Source organism: Aspergillus mulundensis (genome assembly GCF_003369625.1).
Source record: "Aspergillus mulundensis strain DSM 5745 chromosome Unknown scaffold_6, whole genome shotgun sequence".
In the NCBI taxonomy this organism is placed as follows: Eukaryota; Fungi; Ascomycota; class Eurotiomycetes; order Eurotiales; family Aspergillaceae; genus Aspergillus; species Aspergillus mulundensis.
Genome location: NW_020797894.1, coordinates 753,904 through 773,602, shown reverse-complemented (window position 1 = coordinate 773,602; position 19,699 = coordinate 753,904). Strand labels below are relative to the sequence as shown.

Below are 19,699 nucleotides of genomic sequence, written 5' to 3'. Positions count from 1 at the left end.
AGTCCCTCGATCCGTCTTCTAGCCTTATTATTCTGCGCCTAAACTCCTCGTCTTCGCTTTCTTGCAGATCTGAAACCCCTCACTCTCCTTCTTGTCATCCTAATACAACCTCCTTCACTCTGTCTTTGTGCTCTTTGTATGCATTGTCTGGCTGTCCACTCGCCTGCCCTCGTTCGCCACCAACCTTGCAGTCAGTTCGATCCGATGTCATCCCCTCGTTAACTCGTCTCAATGCCGACTCCGAGTGACAGCACGCCTAGCTTGAATGCCTCGTCGGTCATCCAGGATATCTCCGCTCGCACGACCTGCCCTCCTGAACCGGAGCGCCTGCCGTCCTGGCGAGAGGAGCTGGAGTCCGACTCTGTGACCGAACGTGGCTCGACTCCCGACAATGCTCTTTCCTCCGGTGTCACTTCGCCCCAGCCCGCCCTGATGCGGACGGACGATGCGATCGCCGGTGCGGACTCGGAACCGCTGAAGGTGGAGATGGATACTAGTGCCTCTCCGAGCAATATGTCTAGGTCGGACGATGAGCCCGCCATGGGTGGGATGAGCCCGCCCAGACGCTCTCCCAACCCTGCCTCAGCGGTGACCTCGTCGCCTTCAAACGCATCATTATTGAGCTACGAATTTTCTAATATACGTGTATGTGAACCTCAGACCAAGTGGCAAGCCCATGTGCTTTCAGCTAACGTCACCAGCTTCTCCCAAATTATACTTCATCCTTTCTGCGACCGGGTAGCAAGTTCACCGGCACACAGCAGTCGGATCGGCAGGTCTACAATGTCGATGTGGAAATCAAGCACGTGGACATGGCCGAGTCATACCTCTGCGGGTATCTCCGCATTCAAGGTTCGTAGAACCCTGTCTTCTTGCCCAATAAACTTGCGATTAACATTGCATCCTTGCAGGCTTAACCGAGGACCACCCTACCTTGACAACCTTCTTTGAGGGGGAGATCATCGGAACGAAGCATACCTTCAAGACCAGAAACGAATCATGGGGCGCTTCAGAGAAGACCGACATGCACCACTGGGCCAGGTTTCCAGCCTGGCGGCCGTTAGCCAAACAAGCAAAGCGGCCTGATTTCACGTACTGGGATTATGCTGAGCGCGACCATATCTTTATGCGCTGGAAGGAACATTTCCTCGTTCCGGACCACCGCGTACGGACAATCTCTGGGGCTAGCTTTGAGGGCTTCTACTACATTTGCTTCAATCAAGTGGAGGGTACTGTTTCCGGTATCTACTTTCATTCGAAGAGCGAGAGGTGAGTACGTCGGTACCAGCATTGTCTGCAGACACTAACGATCATTTTCAGGTACCAGCAGCTGGACCTCAAACATGTTGAAAACCACGGGTGCGCTCCCGCAATCGAATTCCGTTGATTTGCTTTCGGTCAAATCGGTCTCTATATAACCTAGTGAGACAATACTCGGAAGCAACTGGGTTGTCTAGCCGTTCTTCGCCTCGCTGCCGTTCTACGTGCGTATCTCTACCACGCTATAAGTACAGTTTTCCAGTACCTTTCGACCATTTATGCTTCATGATGATCTCTTTTCAATTGGCGTTTCATTGGTTGTCAAGGTCTACTTGTGTTGATTCTCCCTTCCACGGCCTCCGGTTAGTCCTCTCATCATTATCCTCTTCACTGTCCACTTGACTCAATGGGGTGTTCTATTCTTAATCAGCTCGCTCGATATGGTGTTTGTCTCTGATGCGGTCCAATCTCTCCAACGTCTGTTTATGCATGCATGTTCTTTCTCCGCTCTATTGTTATGCTTTTCCTTCGAGCTATGAATCAGCCTTGGTGTTTGACGATCACGATCCACCAAACTTTCCGGTTGCAGGCTATCCGGACCCAACATGTCTTGTTACGTTACGTTTTACGCTTTTATGTTGCGCGTGCTCCGTCATAAAATTATCGTTTCTATTGCTCACTGCATATCCGTCTCGGATATAGCATTGCACATATCCTCCAAACATACATCACTTCCCTGATTTCCATCCGTATCTACAAAGTAATCTTAGCTGCTGGTTCTGGCCCTGATTCTCCCGAGGTTGTCGCCACATGACCCCGATTCCCGGACCTGAAGACCTGGATTCCTTTGTGTCAAAATGACGACCCAACGTCGACACCCGTCAGACTGCGATATCGGCCTGGACCCAACTTCTAACAACCTCAACATATCTCTACGAATCTATGGATGGCATCAGGTGAGCATAAAGTGCCAAATTTGTATTTATCTAGATAAGACTGGCGCACTGTTTCGACTAGACTGGATTTTTCCGACTCGACTTCGACTTCCTTCGAAAACTGCTATTCTGCATCCCGCGAGAGTATACTATTGCTAGAGATAGATTTACACTGCTTCATAGAGTATCAGACACCTAGACGATAGAACAGAGCAAGGAGAAAAGAAAAGCAATTGAGCATACGATTCCGAAAGAGAAAGCTAGATGGTCCAAATATACAGTAGCTAGTATAGAACAGTTGAGGAAAAAGGGCATAAATATAGTGGATGGTATATATATTGATGAAGAGAAATAAAGAGTATTCGTTGCTAAGGACAGAAATGGGATCCAAAGACCAAGAAGACATGTTGGAAAGAAGAAAGAAGGAAAGACGGCGCGGTGCTTAGGAGAATAAAATAAATATGGACGAAACGAGAATAGCTGACATGGATGGCGGGACCGAAGCTGAAGCTGGAGAGACGGGGTATCAAATGCGAGGAATAGGGTTGTGGTAGTAGAATGTAGAAATGGAGGCGATGAGACGTGAGGCGTGAGACGAGGGTATCTGGCGGATAATGGAAGGCGGAGAAAGAGCAGGCTCAGTCTGGGTCATCATGACAAGAGTTAAGGAAAAACAGGTAGCAGGGCAACGGACTATGCAAAGGTCGAACCCTGCCGACTACCAGAGTTCGAACTGCTGAAGCTGCCGCTATGCTCGCTGCTTGGGGTAGGCGCGTCAATGACAACCTGCTGACGGATCGAGACGATCCATTCATGCTGGAGGAGTTCCGCCGCCGTAGGCCGCCTCATGGGATCGCACTCGAAGCACCGGCGGAGGAAGTCGATGCCCAAGTCGCTGAGCTGGTCATGGGATGGTAGGGCTGGCTGGTTCCCCTGCGCAATATTGTACATGATGGCCCACTCGTTGTCCAGGCTAGACCATGGGCGACGGCCCGTTGCCATTTCCAAGATAACACAGCCGAGAGACCAGATGTCGACGGCGCCTTGGCGATGGACGAGCTTGCTGGTGTCGCCGCGGATGACTTCGGGGGACATGTACATGGGCGTTCCGGTCATGGTCTTCTGGTTCTTGCCGCGGTTGTTGGCCGCAAGCTGAGCTTCTTTGGCGTTCAAACCGCCGTCTTTGTAGCCGCCATTGCCGAGGGCGTCCATGGGCAAGAGGGTTTTGCCGTGGCGGGCGATGATTTTGGCCGCTCCGAAATCGACGTACTTGATGATACCGTTATGGTCGAGGAGGATGTTCTCAGGCTTGATGTCGCGGTGCACGATTCCAGATGAGTGGAGGTACGCTAGACCTTCCAGGAGTTGGAGGGCATAAACCATGATGACCGTCTCATCTTCGACACGGCCGTGCTCTAGTAAACTGGCGAGGGATCCGCCAGAGCAGTATTCCATGAAGATGTAGACCTTGTCGCGATGGACTTCAATGCCATGGTATGAGACAATGTTGGGATGATCCAACACTTCCAAAACACCCATCTCGTCACGGATTTGCTGCGAGATCTTGGGGATAAGTTGCGGATCTTGCAGACGAATCTCCTTGACCGCCATGAGGTAGTTGCTGTCCAGGTTAATCGCGGCGTAGACGGAACCAAATGTACCACCTCCGATGTACTGACCCTGCTGCCAACGTAGGGTGACGTTTGTGGCGGACGAAGACAACACCGCAAGCGACTTATCAGCCTCGTTAGTTCCCTCAAGAACCCTTCCTAGAGCTTGACGTTTGGCATCCGTTTCCACTCTACTATCCTCAATGTTATTTAAGCTCATGATACGCTGCTCACGAACCAGTCTTATCGCGTCCTCGTCGGCCAGGATTCGGCCGGCACCGGTCCTCCATGAGCGTGCGCTCTCATCCGTACGCTGTTTCTCAGCTTGAGCTGCGCGCGATGATCGAGCGCCCATGATATCAAAGTGAGATATGAGAAGAGACATACACCCTGCAACCTTCTGGCGCAGTCGTGCGAAATGTGCATCGTCCATCGACAAAAGGTGTCTGCTGGACGTTATGGCCATCGCAAATTCAAGCGCGTTCACGGCCCATTTGAATGTCTTCCGATCAGCAGCATCACAATCATCACAGATAAACGACACCCAGTCGAGGGCCAACTCGGCCAATCTTGCGCTGTTCATTGCACGTCGATTAGGATCAACGTTTGATGAACGCTTACCAAATTCGGTAGCGAAGGCATAGCACGCTTGAATGAGCTCGGTGTTTTCCACCCCTTTCTCCTTCAATTGCCTTCTAAGGATCGCGACACTGTCCATGATAGTCATGGAGAGCTTGAATGATATCTTTTTGATCCTGTTGAGTTCTGCGTTAACACGGCTTAAGTTTGCACGCTGCTCAATAGCCATGTCGAGTTGAATGCCAGTCAATTGGTTGAATTCAGCCCTCGCGTTGACCAGGCGCTGCTGTGATCCCTCAATGATAAGACGAAGCTTTCCGAGCCGTAGGTCAGTTGGCTGCTCAACAAGCTCGACTTGCATTTCTTTGCCTGCCCAAGACAAGGGTTTCTCTGGACGGACAGCCAGCACATATGGCACATGGGTAGGTTCTTTCCCGACTTCCTCCTCGCGGAACGACGTGCCAAGAATGGCCGCAATTTCCTCCGGGCGATCCCATAGCGCGTGATGCGCAAAGTAATAGACGCCCTTTTGACTTGAGGATGTACTGCATTTGATCAAAAAATGATCAGACACGAACAGGGATTCAAAGAAGTCCCATGAGATATCGGCCGGAAGGTTATATTCGGAAGCATTCTCGAACAATTGGCGCAAGAATCGAGAAAATCGATAAAGCTTTCGTTGTCGAATTCTGGTTGAATCCAAAACACCCTTAAATCTTTTATCCAACTCGGCAGGGTCCTCATCCTCTTGGACATGGAGTTCACGCTCAAAGTGGATCAGCAAGCGGTGGATAGCCCGAGCAGTCAATACACTATATCAGGTCAGTCGGATGTTGGCAATATGAGGATCGGATACACCATACCTGAACTGTTCAGCGACTTCGATGTCTCCACTCTCAAGCTGACGGCCGATCTCGTTACAGAAATCCCATTCCTGCTCCAGAATTTCAGCCTCTTTGAATGTGTTCTTATTCGCTTGCAGCTTCCAATTGAGTAATCGGAAGTAGTATCTCAAGGCGTCGAGTACAACGGTATCAAAGCCTTCGTCAATGCATGGGGGGAGATCCCAGCCCGGCTCCGGTCGAGCGATATCGAGGTACCGTTGCTTGATGTCAACGGCAGCTCTCATCAAAATCTGAAACTGCGTGATCATTTGATCAACCAAAATGGGCGACTGCTGTGCCGGGTCCTTCATGTTCCTGGCGTAGGAAAGTCGAACACGAATAATCTCCTGGATTAGACGCGAAGGGAAATTGATGAGAATGAGGAGTTCTTCAATATATGGCGGTAGATGTCGTTTAGCGAAGGAAGTAGCGTTCTCGATTAGAGTATTCTTCGCTTTCTGAATCACAGCTCCTATACCGTTCAGCATGTTATGCTCCCCCTGAAGCGTCTTCAGGCCTTCTTCCTTCATAATGCGGTCGAGGAAGGATGTATCATCGGATAGATCGCTGTTAGTAGGTTTAAACCCGGCTTTACTGAAGTCCAGCTCGGCATTGCCGACCCATTTCTGAAGAATAGCAAGTTCCGTATTGATCAGGATGGTGGTGTTATGCCAGGCGAACACCGCATCACGACTAGAGCAGTACTCTTCCGAAGCCACGCGGGGATGCGCACTCTCAAGCTCTCTATGAGTTGAGTACAGTGACTCGCACTTCGCGATTTGGTCGACAATGTCTTCCACCTGCTTGATTGGCGTTTTCCCGATCTCCGTTTCACCTTTGATTTCGAATTTGATGATATCCTCAATTACCGGACCAAGAGCGCCTCTTTGGTCTTCAATGAGTTTGCGTTGCAAAGCCACGCTCCGTCCACACATCCTAGCCCGTACACCAAGCCATATCGCGTGGTTCTGGGCAGCCGATCTGTTCGGTTCCGCGGAGCCAAGCAGACGTTGCTTCTCCTGCTTGACGACATCACCTTTCAACACCGAAGCCAACATAGAGTGCCACTCAAGCCGTTCCTGGTTCTTCGGGTTCTTAAGCTCCTCCGCCGAAGGCTGGTTGTCATCGGCGATGAAAAGCTGGATGTCAGGATCGTAGGCGTCATCCTCAAACGGCATCTCCGAAGAGGGCGACGGGTCCTCAAGATCGGACGTATCACCGGTTATCCCCATCCCATTGTCTTCAAACCTGCTATACCACCCCTGCGGATCCTCCCGGATACGCTGAACGTACGCCTTCTCCTGTGCTCGGTATTGGGCATCGGGGTTCCGCCTCGGGGTACGTTTACTGGACGACGATCGCTGGCGGTCGTCCTGGAAGCTGATGTATGGGGGAGGCCGTCGCTGCGGGGCATATGTGTTCGAGGGCGTCCGGGCAGGGTGCGAAGGACGCTGTTGCATGCGGAGCTCGCGCTCAACGAGGGGCGTGCCGTCGATGACCGGCGAAGACATTTTCTCGAAAGCGGGCGTGCCGACACTGGCGCCGCGCGGACGCGTCGGGGTAGCGGTTGCCCAGGAACTAAGCGCGGGATGAGCCTGGGGGGGAGAGGAATTGATGGGGTTTGAAGCCATTTGGGTATCGTAGGGTTCGCCGATGACGGGACCTGGTCGAACGACGTACGGAGGGTTTATAAGGTCATCAGACGAGCCGGAACCGTCGGAGTCTATCTGTCCCACGTCGGGGCGCTCCATTAGCTGGTATTCGTGGACCGGCTGAGGGTCCATGGCTGTGGGTGGTCTCGATGGGGAATTTGGGAAGAAAGTCGGAGGTAATTGAGATGCCAAGCTGCCAGACGGCCTGTGGCGGTGCGTCTCCGCATCGCGTGTGGCGACAACAAACAGAAAAATTGAAGAGAATCTAATGAAGATCAGGCAGAAACGTTTCAAGACCTATGGAATAATACTTCCAATGGTCTGTAACTATCAGCTGATTACTGGCAGGTCTAGATCACAAGCCAAAGTGGCTACATCCTACTCCGCACAAACAGACTTTGGGGCTGAGGAAGTATACCCGGGACTAGGTAAACGCAAATCATTGACGGTTTGACTATCACGAAGCAATAATACCTATCCATTATCTTGTTACGGACATTGGCCAGAATCTTTTTTTTTTTTCTTGTCGTTGAGGAGAGTTGTTTACATCCTGCAAATCCAACGACTAAACCACGATTTTCGCCACAACACCCCGTAAAGCATAGTAGCATATGCTATTCCAGCCGCCACATCCTACTCTCATACGGAATCGTCCTAGTCGTAGTGGCAATATCTCTAGCTACCCAGCAGCATACCTTGAAGCAGCCCGAAGTTTCGGCCCGAAATACCAGAAACCAAACGGTGCCGTCCACCCAATAAGCATCGTAACAAAAGCCAGCACGCTGGTCCCCCATCCATATCCCAAAGCGTTGTACATATAAGGCGCAAAGAGCGGGAACCCAAAGCCTGCTAGGCTGCGCAGTATTGCACAGGCCGCCATGGCACTAGCCGCGTAAGTCTGGTAGCTGTCGACAATGTACGTTTGCATGCCCTGCAGGCAGGAAATGGTGCCGGCGGAGAATATCGCAGCGCCGATATTGGGCATAATCCAGTGCGTGGTCCCGATGCTCCAGCCGTACCAGAAGAGGCCGATAGTGCTGACGACGGAGCCGATTAAGAGGGCAGGCATGCGGAACTCGGGCTTGGCAGTATTGTTGTTCCGCGCTTTGAGGGTCTTGTAGATGCTGTCGACCACTTTGAGATTCAGGAACAGGCCGGCAAAAGAGCCGAGAGCGATCGAGATGTAGTTGAGACTACTGGTGCCGAGGGGCTCATTGTAGACCTCTGTCCAGATGTCCGGGAAAGTTGCGAGCATGAGGTATGTTACTCCAAAGAGGTAGGCCATGTAGAGAGCCATACAGGTGACGATGGGCTGGGTTGTAAATAGAAGTACCGGCCGCTCGAAGGCGTGGAGAAGTTTGTAGATGAGAGTTTCAGCCTTTTCTTCAACATAAAGATCATTGTTACATGTGTCTTTGACGAGACGGTCTCGTCGCTTTCGTAGGAGGGTAGCCGGGTGGCATTCGCGCAACCAGATGAGCCCAGCTAGCTGGACCACGACAGCTGCGGCAGAGCTGGCCCAAAAGACCCAGCGCCATGTCGAGTACTGCGCAATGAAGCCCCCAGCAATAGGTCCAATGGCCGGTCCAAGGAGCGGTCCAAGCGTGTAGACACCCATGGCTTTGCCTCGCTCTTCGGCACTCCACATGTCGCTACAGCGCAGATTAGCAAACGGAGTACCTGGGGATTAATGGCTTCATCATACCTGACAGCACCTCCTCCAATTGCCAGAGGCGCACTGCCACCGATTCCCGCGAGAAAGCGAAACGCAAATAACTGAGCCTTGGTTTTGGCGAATCCGCAAACCAGATTCCACGCTAAGTACCACACGTTGCTGACCTGAAGCAAACGCACACGGCCGTAGAGCTCCGATGCAGGGCCAAAGAATATTGGGCCAATGGCGTAGGCGAGAATGAATATAGCCATGGAAAGGTATATTTCGATGTCCGTGTGCATTCCAAGATCACTTCCAAGATTCTGCATGGCGGGTGCGATCATAGACGATGAGACGGGCGAGATAAAAACGAAAAGTGAGATTGCGCAGGTATTCTGCCATTTCAACTTATTAGGCCAGTTCTTGGGATCCTCTGGGTCGTCCGGGCCACTCCAAGTGACGAGATTTGGGTCTTTCGTATGGGTTTCGGCGTTGAGAGATGTCACTTTGGCGGCTTCGAGGTCTTCCTCGCCAGGGCATGACGGAATCCTCTGATCAGATAATTTGAGGTTTCTGCCACTCATTTTGTGATATATTCAAGAGACTCATGCAGAATCATGGTCTTGGTTGTTGGGTCTCGATGCTTTATAAATGTTGATATACTTGTTCAACTAGCCAATCAGCAGGCGACGGGGCCGAACTCGGGGCCGGAGTACCCTAACAGACGGGCCGGTCTGTAGTACATGGGCGGATGGTCGGGACAACGGCCATCTGCCGTTCCTTGCGACACTGATAGCATGCGGAGATTTGGGCAAGTGACCGTGCAAGATGGCAGAATTCCGCTAGCATCGCAGTAGCGAGCCATGACGTGCGCAAAGTAGCACAGTGAGACTTACATGCTGCACTGGTGCACCATTAGGAGAGCCATGCATTGAGCCAAAATAAAAAAGACCGAGCCTAAACTGACTCTCAACTTATCTGATTCCAAAAGGTCCAGTCGGGAGAATCGAGATCGAAAGCGCCGTCGAGATTCAGGTGCGGACCATCGACGCCACCGAAAAGCCCGTCAAACTCGAAATCGACGGTAACATTGTCAATTCCTATTCCGTTGGCACTTTCTTGCGGCCTGCGAGCTTTTGCATCGCGTTTTGCGCGCAAGTTAGTTACGAAATATGGCTCGGGGGATGAATTGCACGGGGGATTCGCATCCCAAGCTTTGAGGGTTTCCTTGCCGACGGTAATGTGTAGGGTTTTTCTGCTCATAAAAAGCTCTTCGTGGTTTGAGTAGACTTTCGCAACCTTGTCCCATGTGGCGTCTAATTCCGATGGAGAGTGGAATCCGACAAGTGCGAGGGTACGCAGGATACAGAGTAAGGCATCCCACAAGAAGAAAGCTTGCGTGTGCCATCGGAACTTCCTTATGGCTGGGTTCTCGTAAATTGTATTGTTTGTATCAATAATTTTCTCCGCGAGTGAGCAGATGTCGCGTCTTTGCTCATCGGTCATGGATTGCTTCATGAGCAGTGGCATTCGAGCGCGCAATCGGACAGCATTGGTGGCAGACCGTACGACTCCGGTGGTCAGAAGGTGCAAAGGATTTACTATATCGCAGTATCGAAGGAACCTTGTCTCAATGGAGTCTTCAACCTCGTCAATGAGCCTCTCAGTCTCATCGGCATCCTTGAGCTCTATTGTAGCACCAATCTCCTTCGTTTTGACCCCTGTACGTGTATAGAAGTTGGACAGCTCTATCCGAGACAAGCAGAAGATCATTTCTGAAGCACCTTTGAGCTCTTGAGGTTGCTGTGTCATACCAGGAAAGATTTGATCATCATTGATGTTCAGCGGCGGCTTCGTATCCCAGCTATTGGGCGATATGGAGATTCCAGTGCCGGAAACCTGGCCAGCATAGCCGTCGAGCGGAAGCAACTGCCAAAAGAGGCGCCGCCGCATTTGAACCTCGAATGGTGGCAGTCCAAGGTTCTCACCGTCACGATGCAATCCCATGCGTTGTGCGAGGCGAGCCGCAATGCCTGTCAAGATCCAGAACGTATTGGCATCTAGTTGAGTGCGCAATGCGACGAGGAATAGTGTGTACGCTTGCAGTACGGGCATCGACGTCGTTCTCAGCCATGAAGCATTGACAAGGGCTTGGTAGAAAGCGGCCCGATGTCTCGACATTAAGTGGGCTCTGGATTTGTTGAAATTTTGAAGACAGTCGGCGTCTGACATGGAGAAGACGGCGAAATAGTAGATGACAAAAAGTAGACATTCATCGTCCTTAGAGGCCAGAGTCGGCTGCTTTGAAACAACGTCGACCATCTTCGCAACCGTTGGGACATGTAGAACTTTGCACAGAGGCTCGACGTTTTGCACGTAAGTATTCCAGAGCTCTGTGGCCTCCTCGTGACTGGGATGATGGTTGACGAGGCTCTGTTGACTTCCGGCCATGGCCCCTAGAACAGCAGATGCTGCTTCCTGCCCGCTTGGGACACTCTTATCAACTCCTAGGTCATCCTGGTGGTCATCGTGCTCCGAATCCGACAGTTCACACAGGTCTCCTTCTCCAGCATGCAGGAGAACGCTGTCTAGATAACGTGTCTTGCCGTTGGTAGAAAGAAGTTGGCCAGACCGCGTGGCCGCCCTTGATGCTAGGCCATCCCTGCATGGATTTTGAGCGGATGCAGGGGTCGACCCAGATTCCGGAAGGAGGTTATTGTCTTGCAAGATGCGCTCATACCGTGCTAGACGGGCATGAATGTCTTCAGACTGACTTCGCTTCCTTTTCCGCCGAGGCAGCGGGGCTTGGTAGACGCAGTCAATCTTTGCTTTGCTGCAGCTCCAGCATGTTGGTGCAGTCCTGTCGCATTTGATCTTTCTTCGCACGCAAGATTGGCAGTTGAAGCGCTTTATCGTTACTCCTGTACTAGAAGCATGTTGCCCTTCAACATTTGGACCCGGCGCGGGGGCGATTGAAGCAAGATGTGTCCCGTCTGCCATGTTGAGATCTCATCGACCTAGACGTATGGTCTCAAGATGCATAGATATATATATCAAAACAAATCTAGATCACTGGCGGACCGTTTTGGTCATCTGTAGCCAGTAAAGCCATAGTTTCCCGTACACTATGCAGTTGCCAATTCCACAGACAGCCAAACATAGAATTTGCACGAGGGCAGTGCAATTTCAGAGCGGTAGTACGTACGGAGTATCTTAGTTGTGGCTGGTGTTGCTTATTCTCTCCAAGCTCGCATTAACTAATCTTCCATCGCCGAGCCAGATAGGCTAACCGTATTTAGTTAGTCTCAACCGATCGCCTGGGACCTTATGTTTGTTTGTCCACACTCGAAGTCGTAGTCTAGAACTGATCTTGAAGAACAACGGACAAGCTCCTGTTCGATAGAACAAAGCCCGAGCATGGAACCAAATAAGCCAAGACAGCTCGAGCTTAACGAAAGGCATTGCAGGATCAAAAGATTCAGCAACTGGTAAGCTCAAGATTCAGTCCACTACACACGATCAAAGACGTGTACAAGCAGGGTTTCTAGAATCCCACCGGTGAACTCTGTCCACTTCAAAGTTCACGATTATCCTGGTTATCTAGTAGCTGGCTTTCTTTATCCAGCTTCCTGAAGGAGGGATACCTGGCCGCCTGAGAGACGTGCAGTTGCGCCGCCGAGTCTCGGCGAAAGCTAATCCACGATCGTGCAGCTTGCAGACGGACTCGGCTATCAGAACCCTATCTGAATAGCAATGCTTTTCTTATTGTTATTGATAATTGAACTGATCTTGGGAACTGGGGTTCGCGCATCTTGATCAGTGTGGAGACTGTACTCCAGTCCCCGTACCCGTAGCTTCGCAGCCCTACCCGGTCTATAACGCCTCTCGGAAGAAGTTCAACGGAACGTGGCGTTCAGCTACGGAGCCAACCGGGTTGTGGTTATCACCGTCTTAACTCTTGAGCGTCAAGCCAAGAGCTCCGCAGCATTCCCAAGAGGGATCAACATGCCCATCATCGTGGCATCGTGTCCTCGGAACCTGAATGAGAGAGCATCATAGACAGAAAGAGATGTGATCTTGGCATACTGAATGCCAAGATCTTGTCTATCAACCAATAACGATTTGTGGGAGAAACGGGGATGATAAGACGCATCGGCCAGTGGTGATTGGCTGCAAGTGTATAGATAACAGCTCGGGCGCCCAGGCCGGGGTTCACACGGACAAAGGCCCGGCCACGATGCTGCTCGATCATGCTCTGGCTCTGCTGTCAGCCGGGTGTTCCCATGGATTCTCCATGCAGGTCCTCTGCGTCGAGAACGTTCTCCGGCACGAGGCATCGGGTACACAAAGTTGGAGGCTTGGAGACTAAGGAAGAGTTGGAGTTTGCATGTGGAATCGGCCAGATAGTAGTGATACCGAACGGTGCTCTCATTCCGGGTTCTCGGCATTCTCCACTCTGGTTATTGCAGTGCAACAAGCTTAATATACAGGTCGACTTCCTCGATGATCATCCGGCCAGCATTGTTTCATTTCAATAGTGAGCCTTTGTGGAAATTCTCCGAGCGTCATGTAAATGAAGGCAGACAATGGAGTTGAGCGTAGGGGAGTTCGTTATCAAGCTCCTATCTCTGGCCAGTCGGGGCTCCCCAGATCGACCAATCAGCGGGTCTGTCAGGCCCCAAACCGGACTAGCGTCGAGGTACAGCCTCTGGTCAGCGTTGACTTTCCTCCTGGCAACCGCCTTATCCAGCACCTTCATTCCTCGATTTTCATTATTTTCGCCGATCAGTCAGTGAAACCGCAATCTCAGGTTATCTCGTGCATCGGGAAACTCTACCTAGCGCCTCATCCTTCCATTGTCCCCTTATCGTCCGCTACCAGCAGGCTGGTCTGTGAGTACCAGCCATAACCCTCCTCCGATCCAATCACAAACGGTGCACGCCGTCCATGGCTCGTCCTTCTCCAGCTCGAGATCGGAGGAATTTTCCCTGATAGCAGCGTCTTTCTCTCCGTTGGACAAAGAAGACGATTTCTGGATCGGATGACATCCACAGATCCGGGCTCTGGGCCGGATATCGAAGCAACCACGACGTTAGCTCGTCTAGCCATACTCCCCCGGTAGCCTTGGCTCATCTCCATGACGCCTCGAAGCCATCCCACACGATGAAGCCGTGGGTCGGCGTGCGCCTGGCGTCTGATGGTGGGCCAGTTGGGTGACTGTGAGGCCAGAGTCTGCCTGGTTACCTGCAGGGAGACGGAGCTGGCGTCGCTGACAATATGACTGGTATCAGGTCCACTTTCTCGCCCTCAAACTATAGGGCCGACTATTGTTATTTATCATCTGCGTGCCCCCCATTCATGCATATGTTCTGTCTTTTCTTTTTCACCTACTTTTCTTTTTTCAGACTGCCTCGACTAACATTGGGGGCTTGACTGGGGCTCTTGCGCGTCTTACTCTATAATAACCCTATCAGTTCCTCCTGCGCGGCTGTCCCTTCCAGAAACTACGGGGCCGGCCGATACCAGTAGGATCCTTGACTGTGATACCTTCTTTTCATTCATTCTCGACGGTACCCGGTACATCTTACTTCTGTCGATTCCAACTTCACAATGTCGACTTACCCTGTTGCCTACAATGGGACCGGCGCGAACGGTGGAGATTCCCTCACTGAGGATCTCAACATTTTCTACAGCGTGGGTTTCTGCGTGGCATCTTTAGTCTGAGGTCCCTCTGACATGTTCCAGTCTGGTGATATCGCATGGGTCATTACATCAACTGCCCTTGTTCTGTTGATGATTCCGGGTGTAGGGTAAGACACAACCCTAACCTCACCATCCTTTACTCTCACTGACAAGTCCGCTTCCACTAGGTTCTTCTACTCCGGTCTTGCTCGTCGGAAGTCCGCCCTTTCCCTGATATGGCTCTCGTTGATGTCTATTGGTGTCGTCTCATTCCAATGGTTCTTCTGGGGTTACTCCTTGGCCTTCTCCCACGGTGCCGGAAAATACATTGGTAACTTGGACAACTTTGGGTTCAAGGGTGTTCTGGGTGCCCCCTCAGTGGGTTCAACCAAGGTCCCCGACCTATTGTTTGCTGTCTTCCAGGGAATGTTCGCTGCGATTACGTGAGTTGCATGAAGACACCTTGGAGAAAATCAGTCCTAACGTGGTATTAGCGTTGCCCTTGCTGTCGGCGCGGTTGCAGAACGTGGTCGCATGCTCCCCTGCATGGTCTTCGTCTTCATCTGGAGTACTATCATCTACGACCCCGTCGCCTGCTGGACCTGGAACGCCTCCGGTTGGGTGTTCCAGCTGGGAGGTTTGGACTTCGCTGGTGGCACCCCTGTCCATATAGTTTCGGGTACCACAGCTCTGGCTTACTCGTTGATGCTCGGAAAGCGTCGTGGTCATGGAACTCACGAGCTCAACTACCGCCCTCACAACGTTACTCATGTGGTCATCGGTACCGTATTCCTCTGGGTCGGTTGGTTCGGTTTCAACGCTGGCTCCGCTCTCAGCGCTAACCTGCGTGCTGTGATGGCTGCTGTGGTCACCAACCTGGCTGCCTCGGTTGGTGGTGTCACCTGGTGCTTGCTCGACTACCGCCTGGAGAGGAAGTGGTCGACTGTTGGCTTCTGTTCCGGTGTCATTTCCGGCCTGGTCGCCATCACCCCCGGATCAGGCTTTGTGACTCCCTGGGCTGCGTTCATCTTCGGTGTTGTCGGCGCCGCCGCTTGCAACTTCGCGACCAAGGTCAAATACCTCCTCCGCGTCGATGATGCTCTTGACATCTTTGCTGTGCACGGTATCGGTGGTCTCGTTGGCAACCTCCTCACTGGTCTTTTTGCAGCGTAAGCACTCCCAAGTCAACCTTTCTGCTATTCAACTAACATGCCTTGCAGTGACTACATTGCTCACCTTGACGGCGCTACCGAGATCGATGGCGGCTGGATCAACCACAACTACATCCAACTCGGCTACCAGCTTGCTGACTCCGTTAGCGGCATGGCCTACTCCTTCTTCGGCAGCTGTCTCATCCTCTTCATCATCAACATGATCCCCGGCCTCAGCCTGCGTGTTCCGGAGGAGGAGGAAGTTCTCGGTATTGATGATGCCGAGATTGGCGAGTTTGCTGTACGTATCCTCCCTCTTTCTCCCTGGAAAACCTCCACTAACCATCTCTATAGTATGACTACGTCGAGCTCACCCGTGATGTCATCAACGGAACCACCGAACCCATGGACAGTGCCTCCAAGCGTAGCACTACCCCCACTGGCGCCGCCGAGCCATCCTCCTCCCCTGAGCTCAAGGCGTAATCTTTGAACCGCTTTATCACCTTGACAGGAAGTCGCTAGGTACCGGACAAAAGGACGAACACGCCGTCAAAAGCACACATGATGGTCCGATGTCTCCACCCGCCGGTCCTACGTAGGTTAGGAACGGGCTTGTACATATCTCACTCCCTTATTGTCTCTCTTTGATCTCTCTTTGACCGGATCGGTTATAATATTCATGCCTGCTTACTTACACTACGCTCTTACCTGCTCACGCTTGTCAATGGCCCTTTTTTCCCGTACTTTGTCCTCTCTATGGCTGGAATTGTCTTACCCGATACCCTTACTTGATTATGTGTTTTAACGTTAGACTACATCTAAAATAATGAGATGGACATTGTAAATATCAATAACTTGTCCCCTCCACCTTCACTACTCTGTAACCATCTTAGCCCCATACCTGCATTTGTTGCTGATCGCCAGATTATAATCTATGCTCCTTGCAACGGAACACAAAACTAAGTTCCTGCTCCCCTAGTCTATCTAATACAAGGGCTGAGAGCATGAGAAATACGGGACAGGGTCGACCCAGAGCATGGAAGCCATGCACCTGCTATAATCACAAGGCACTACTGGATAACACTAAACCAAGCTTCAAGCACCACAGATGTATTGACGAGACTACAAGTATGTGCTATTCATTCAATAGGTTTAAGGTCTTGCGACCAAAGAATTAGAAACAGAGAAGAGCGCTCGAACCAAAACAGTTGACTGACAGAAACCCATACTGTAACCGAACCTTTGCGCCCGGCGCATGGTCATCAGGGGTATTATTATGAGCTGATCTCAATTTATTGCTACTGCACAAGTATTCATTCCTCACCCTCCATCATCTCCTCCTCGGCGCTATAGACGAGTCAGCTGTGGGCGTAACGATGAGATTTTGGGTAACTTACTACTCCTCCTCGCCTTCGGAGATGGAGGCGTCCTGGTACTGCTGGTACTCGGAAACGAGATCGTTCATGTTGCTCTCAGCCTCAGTGAACTCCATCTCGTCCATACCCTCACCAGTGTACCAATGCAAGAAAGCCTTGCGACGGAACATAGCAGTGAACTGATCACCAACACGCTTGAAGAGCTCCTGGATAGAGGTGGAGTTTCCAATGAAGGTGGAGGACATCTTAAGGCCGCGGGGAGGAATAGAGCAGAGAGCGGTCTGGATGTTGTTGGGGATCCACTCGACGAAGTAGGACTGGTTCTTGCTCTGGATGTTGCGCATCTGGTCCTCAACCTCCTTCATGGAGACCTTTCCACGGAAGATAGCGGAGCAGGTGAGGTAGCGACCGTTGCGGAAGTCGGAAGCAGCCATCATGTTCTTGGGGTCGAACATCTGCTGGGTCAACTCGGGAACGGAGACGGCGCGGAAGGAGTAGGCGCCACGGCTGGTCAGAGGAGCGAAGCCGACCATGAAGAAGTGCAGACGAGGGAAGGGAACCATGTTGACAGCCAGCTTGCGGAGGTCAGAGTTGAGCTGACCAGGGAAACGAAGGCAAGTGGTGACACCGGACATGACAGCGGAGACGAGGTGGTTCAGGTCACCGTAGGAGGGGTTGGAGAGCTTGAGGGTGCGCATGCAGATATCGTAGAGAGCCTGGACAAGTCAGTAAAGTCTTCGAGACCATATTCCGGGCCAACGAACCTCGTTATCGATACAGAAGGTCTCGTCAGAGTGCTCAACGAGCTGGTGAACGGAAAGAGTGGCGTTGTAAGGCTCAACAACAGTGTCGGAAACCTTGGGGGAGGGAACGACGGAGAAAGTGGCCATCATACGGTCGGGGAACTCCTCACGGATCTTGGAGATCAGGAGGGTACCCATACCGGCACCGGTACCACCACCGAGAGAGTGGGTAATCTGGAAACCCTGGAGGCAGTCGCAACCCTCAGCCTCACGACGGACAACATCGACAACGTTGTCGACAAGTTCGGCACCCTCAGTGTAGTGACCCTTGGCCCAGTTGTTACCAGCACCGGACTGACCGAAAACGAAGTTGTCGGGACGGAAGAGCTCGCCGAAGGGACCGGCACGGACGGCGTCCATAGTACCGGGCTCGAGATCGACGAGGACGGCACGGGGAACGTACTTGTTACCGCTGGCCTGCAAAGAGTCAGAGATGCCTCAATTGCCACCGCTGCAGCTTATCCACTGACCTCGTTGAAGTAGACGTTCATACGCTCGAGCTGGAGGTCGGAGGTACCATTGTAACTGCTTTGTATCAGGTCCCGTTCGCTCGTTGTGTTGTTATCGGACTCTGGACGGATTGTACTCACACACCGGAGCCATCGAGGCCGTGCTCACCGGAGATGGTCTGCCTATAAATTTATTAGCAAGTGTCGGGGAAAGAGTATCCCAAGACGTTTAAATTTTTGACGTACCAGAAAGCAGCACCAATTTGGTTACCCTGTCACGCATCCAAGTTCAGTATTTTGTTTCACAGCACAACCAATTCCTCAATGTCTGCCACTTACACACTGGCCGGTCTGGAGGTGAACCTATATGGAGAAACACATGGTCAGCATGTCTGAGATTGTGGTGTGTAGAACTGGTGGGGTCCTCATTGTCCCTAACGGGAAGGGGACCCCTCGAGACGCGTCAAAGAGGGAGTGTCAACATACAATCTCACGCATTGTGAAGGGTATGAAGGGGTATGAAGGATTAAAAAAAGGTTATTTGCAGAAGCTGCAAGACGAATTGAAGGTGGGTGAAGTAAGACTGGGGAACAGCCGGAATTGAGGGGAGGAGAAGAGAGGAGCGAGATCAGGGAGAAGGAAAGACGCAAAGTCGGGTTGGGGGAATTTGAGCGGTGAAGCGCCAGCGAGGAGCGAGACCAACCAACAGAGTGGAGCCCCATAAAGGAGAAAAAGATCAACAACAACACTAGTCACGTGAGGTACAAAAGGGGAGCCAGCCAAACCGGCTTAGCGGCAGGCTTAGTCATGGGCTGCTAGGAACGAACCGCTCTTTGGTCATTGCGCGAACCACTGTCTTGAGTAGTAGAGCAAAGACTCAGAACTCAGGACGGCAGACTTTGTTTCTAAACTTCTAGAGACCATTCAATACATCAAGGAATACCCTAATCGCGTCTCATCCGTGTCCATCATCATCATACGTTGCGTAAAGTGGCGCGGTGTTGTCGGCGAACAGTCTCATCAGCTTTCTGCCTTTGCACTCATATTTCCTGGAAAGCCCAATCAAACGTGGATGTTCACTGTCTAGTCTGTTCTCACAGAAAATGGGAGCCTTGCGAGCTTCCAAGAACCAATATTCCTGACCAGACGAAAAACCTACCTGTTTTACGGCTAGTGTTGAAGATAACTGGTGACCCTGTATCCCTCTGGCGAGGAGCATCTTGATATGAACCAGCTGCAACTACCTGCAGGATGCATTCCATGAGCATCGCGCACACCGGATAGTGTTTCACAAGGCCCAAGCTTCCGCCACATGCGGTCGATCTCAATGCAACAGCACATCCCTCAGCTCGCTGCACGAACAAATTTCGAGGGTTGATGAGGATGAAGCTATCCAGGGGCACGGTTGGCCGTGATAAGGCACTTTCCCACACAGGGGTTATCATCATCGGCCGCGTCCGCCCTTTCCCAGCGTTGAAATTAAAGCCAGCTCCCACAGTACGTGATGTCCTGGGCCGGACGAGTTGCTGGGCGTAGAGGAGGGGCGATGTAGCCAGTACAAATAGCAATCTCAACTATTCTGAAGCCTTCAAACCGCCACAGCACCGAACTAGATGCGGATTGCCACCCGCGGTATCGAGCAAGTTATTCAACTCCTAGCTTCA

The 19,699-nt window shown here is 51.8% G+C and overlaps 6 protein-coding genes across 6 annotated transcripts; 2 read left to right on the top strand and 4 right to left on the bottom strand.

The window, feature by feature from the left end:
• Positions 1 to 231: 231 nt before the first annotated feature.
• On the top strand, positions 232 to 1,387 carry DSM5745_06470 (GID4/VID24 family protein; the record flags this gene model as incomplete). The annotated part of the gene is made up of 4 exons (XM_026748486.1): positions 232 to 645; positions 702 to 852; positions 912 to 1,269; positions 1,321 to 1,387. 4 exons carry the CDS (start codon positions 232 to 234, stop codon positions 1,385 to 1,387), a joined length of 990 nt encoding a protein of 329 aa, XP_026602790.1.
• A 1,501-nt stretch (positions 1,388 to 2,888) lies between these two features.
• On the bottom strand, positions 2,889 to 7,052 carry sskB (putative MAP kinase kinase kinase SskB; the record flags this gene model as incomplete). Its single annotated transcript, XM_026748485.1, has 2 exons — positions 2,889 to 5,196; positions 5,248 to 7,052. The coding sequence occupies 2 exons, from the start codon at positions 7,050 to 7,052 to the stop codon at positions 2,889 to 2,891; spliced, it is 4,113 nt and encodes a 1,370-aa protein (XP_026602789.1).
• A 547-nt stretch (positions 7,053 to 7,599) lies between these two features.
• On the bottom strand, positions 7,600 to 9,158 carry DSM5745_06468 (MFS transporter; the record flags this gene model as incomplete). The annotated part of the gene is made up of 2 exons (XM_026748484.1): positions 7,600 to 8,572; positions 8,626 to 9,158. 2 exons carry the CDS (start codon positions 9,156 to 9,158, stop codon positions 7,600 to 7,602), a joined length of 1,506 nt encoding a protein of 501 aa, XP_026602788.1.
• Positions 9,159 to 9,543: 385 nt separating this feature from the next.
• On the bottom strand, positions 9,544 to 11,574 carry DSM5745_06467 (putative C6 transcription factor; the record flags this gene model as incomplete). Its single annotated transcript, XM_026748483.1, has 1 exon — positions 9,544 to 11,574. One exon carries the CDS (start codon positions 11,572 to 11,574, stop codon positions 9,544 to 9,546), a length of 2,031 nt encoding a protein of 676 aa, XP_026602787.1.
• Positions 11,575 to 14,184: 2,610 nt separating this feature from the next.
• On the top strand, positions 14,185 to 15,890 carry DSM5745_06466 (ammonium permease MEP2; the record flags this gene model as incomplete). Its single annotated transcript, XM_026748482.1, has 6 exons — positions 14,185 to 14,268; positions 14,320 to 14,384; positions 14,445 to 14,699; positions 14,751 to 15,425; positions 15,477 to 15,708; positions 15,762 to 15,890. The coding sequence occupies 6 exons, from the start codon at positions 14,185 to 14,187 to the stop codon at positions 15,888 to 15,890; spliced, it is 1,440 nt and encodes a 479-aa protein (XP_026602786.1).
• Positions 15,891 to 16,720: 830 nt separating this feature from the next.
• Positions 16,721 to 18,533, bottom strand: DSM5745_06465 (tubulin beta chain; the record flags this gene model as incomplete). Its single annotated transcript, XM_026748481.1, has 8 exons — positions 16,721 to 16,754; positions 16,805 to 17,499; positions 17,548 to 18,003; positions 18,057 to 18,111; positions 18,177 to 18,218; positions 18,282 to 18,307; positions 18,375 to 18,398; positions 18,522 to 18,533. 8 exons carry the CDS (start codon positions 18,531 to 18,533, stop codon positions 16,721 to 16,723), a joined length of 1,344 nt encoding a protein of 447 aa, XP_026602785.1.
• Positions 18,534 to 19,699: the final 1,166 nt, after the last annotated feature.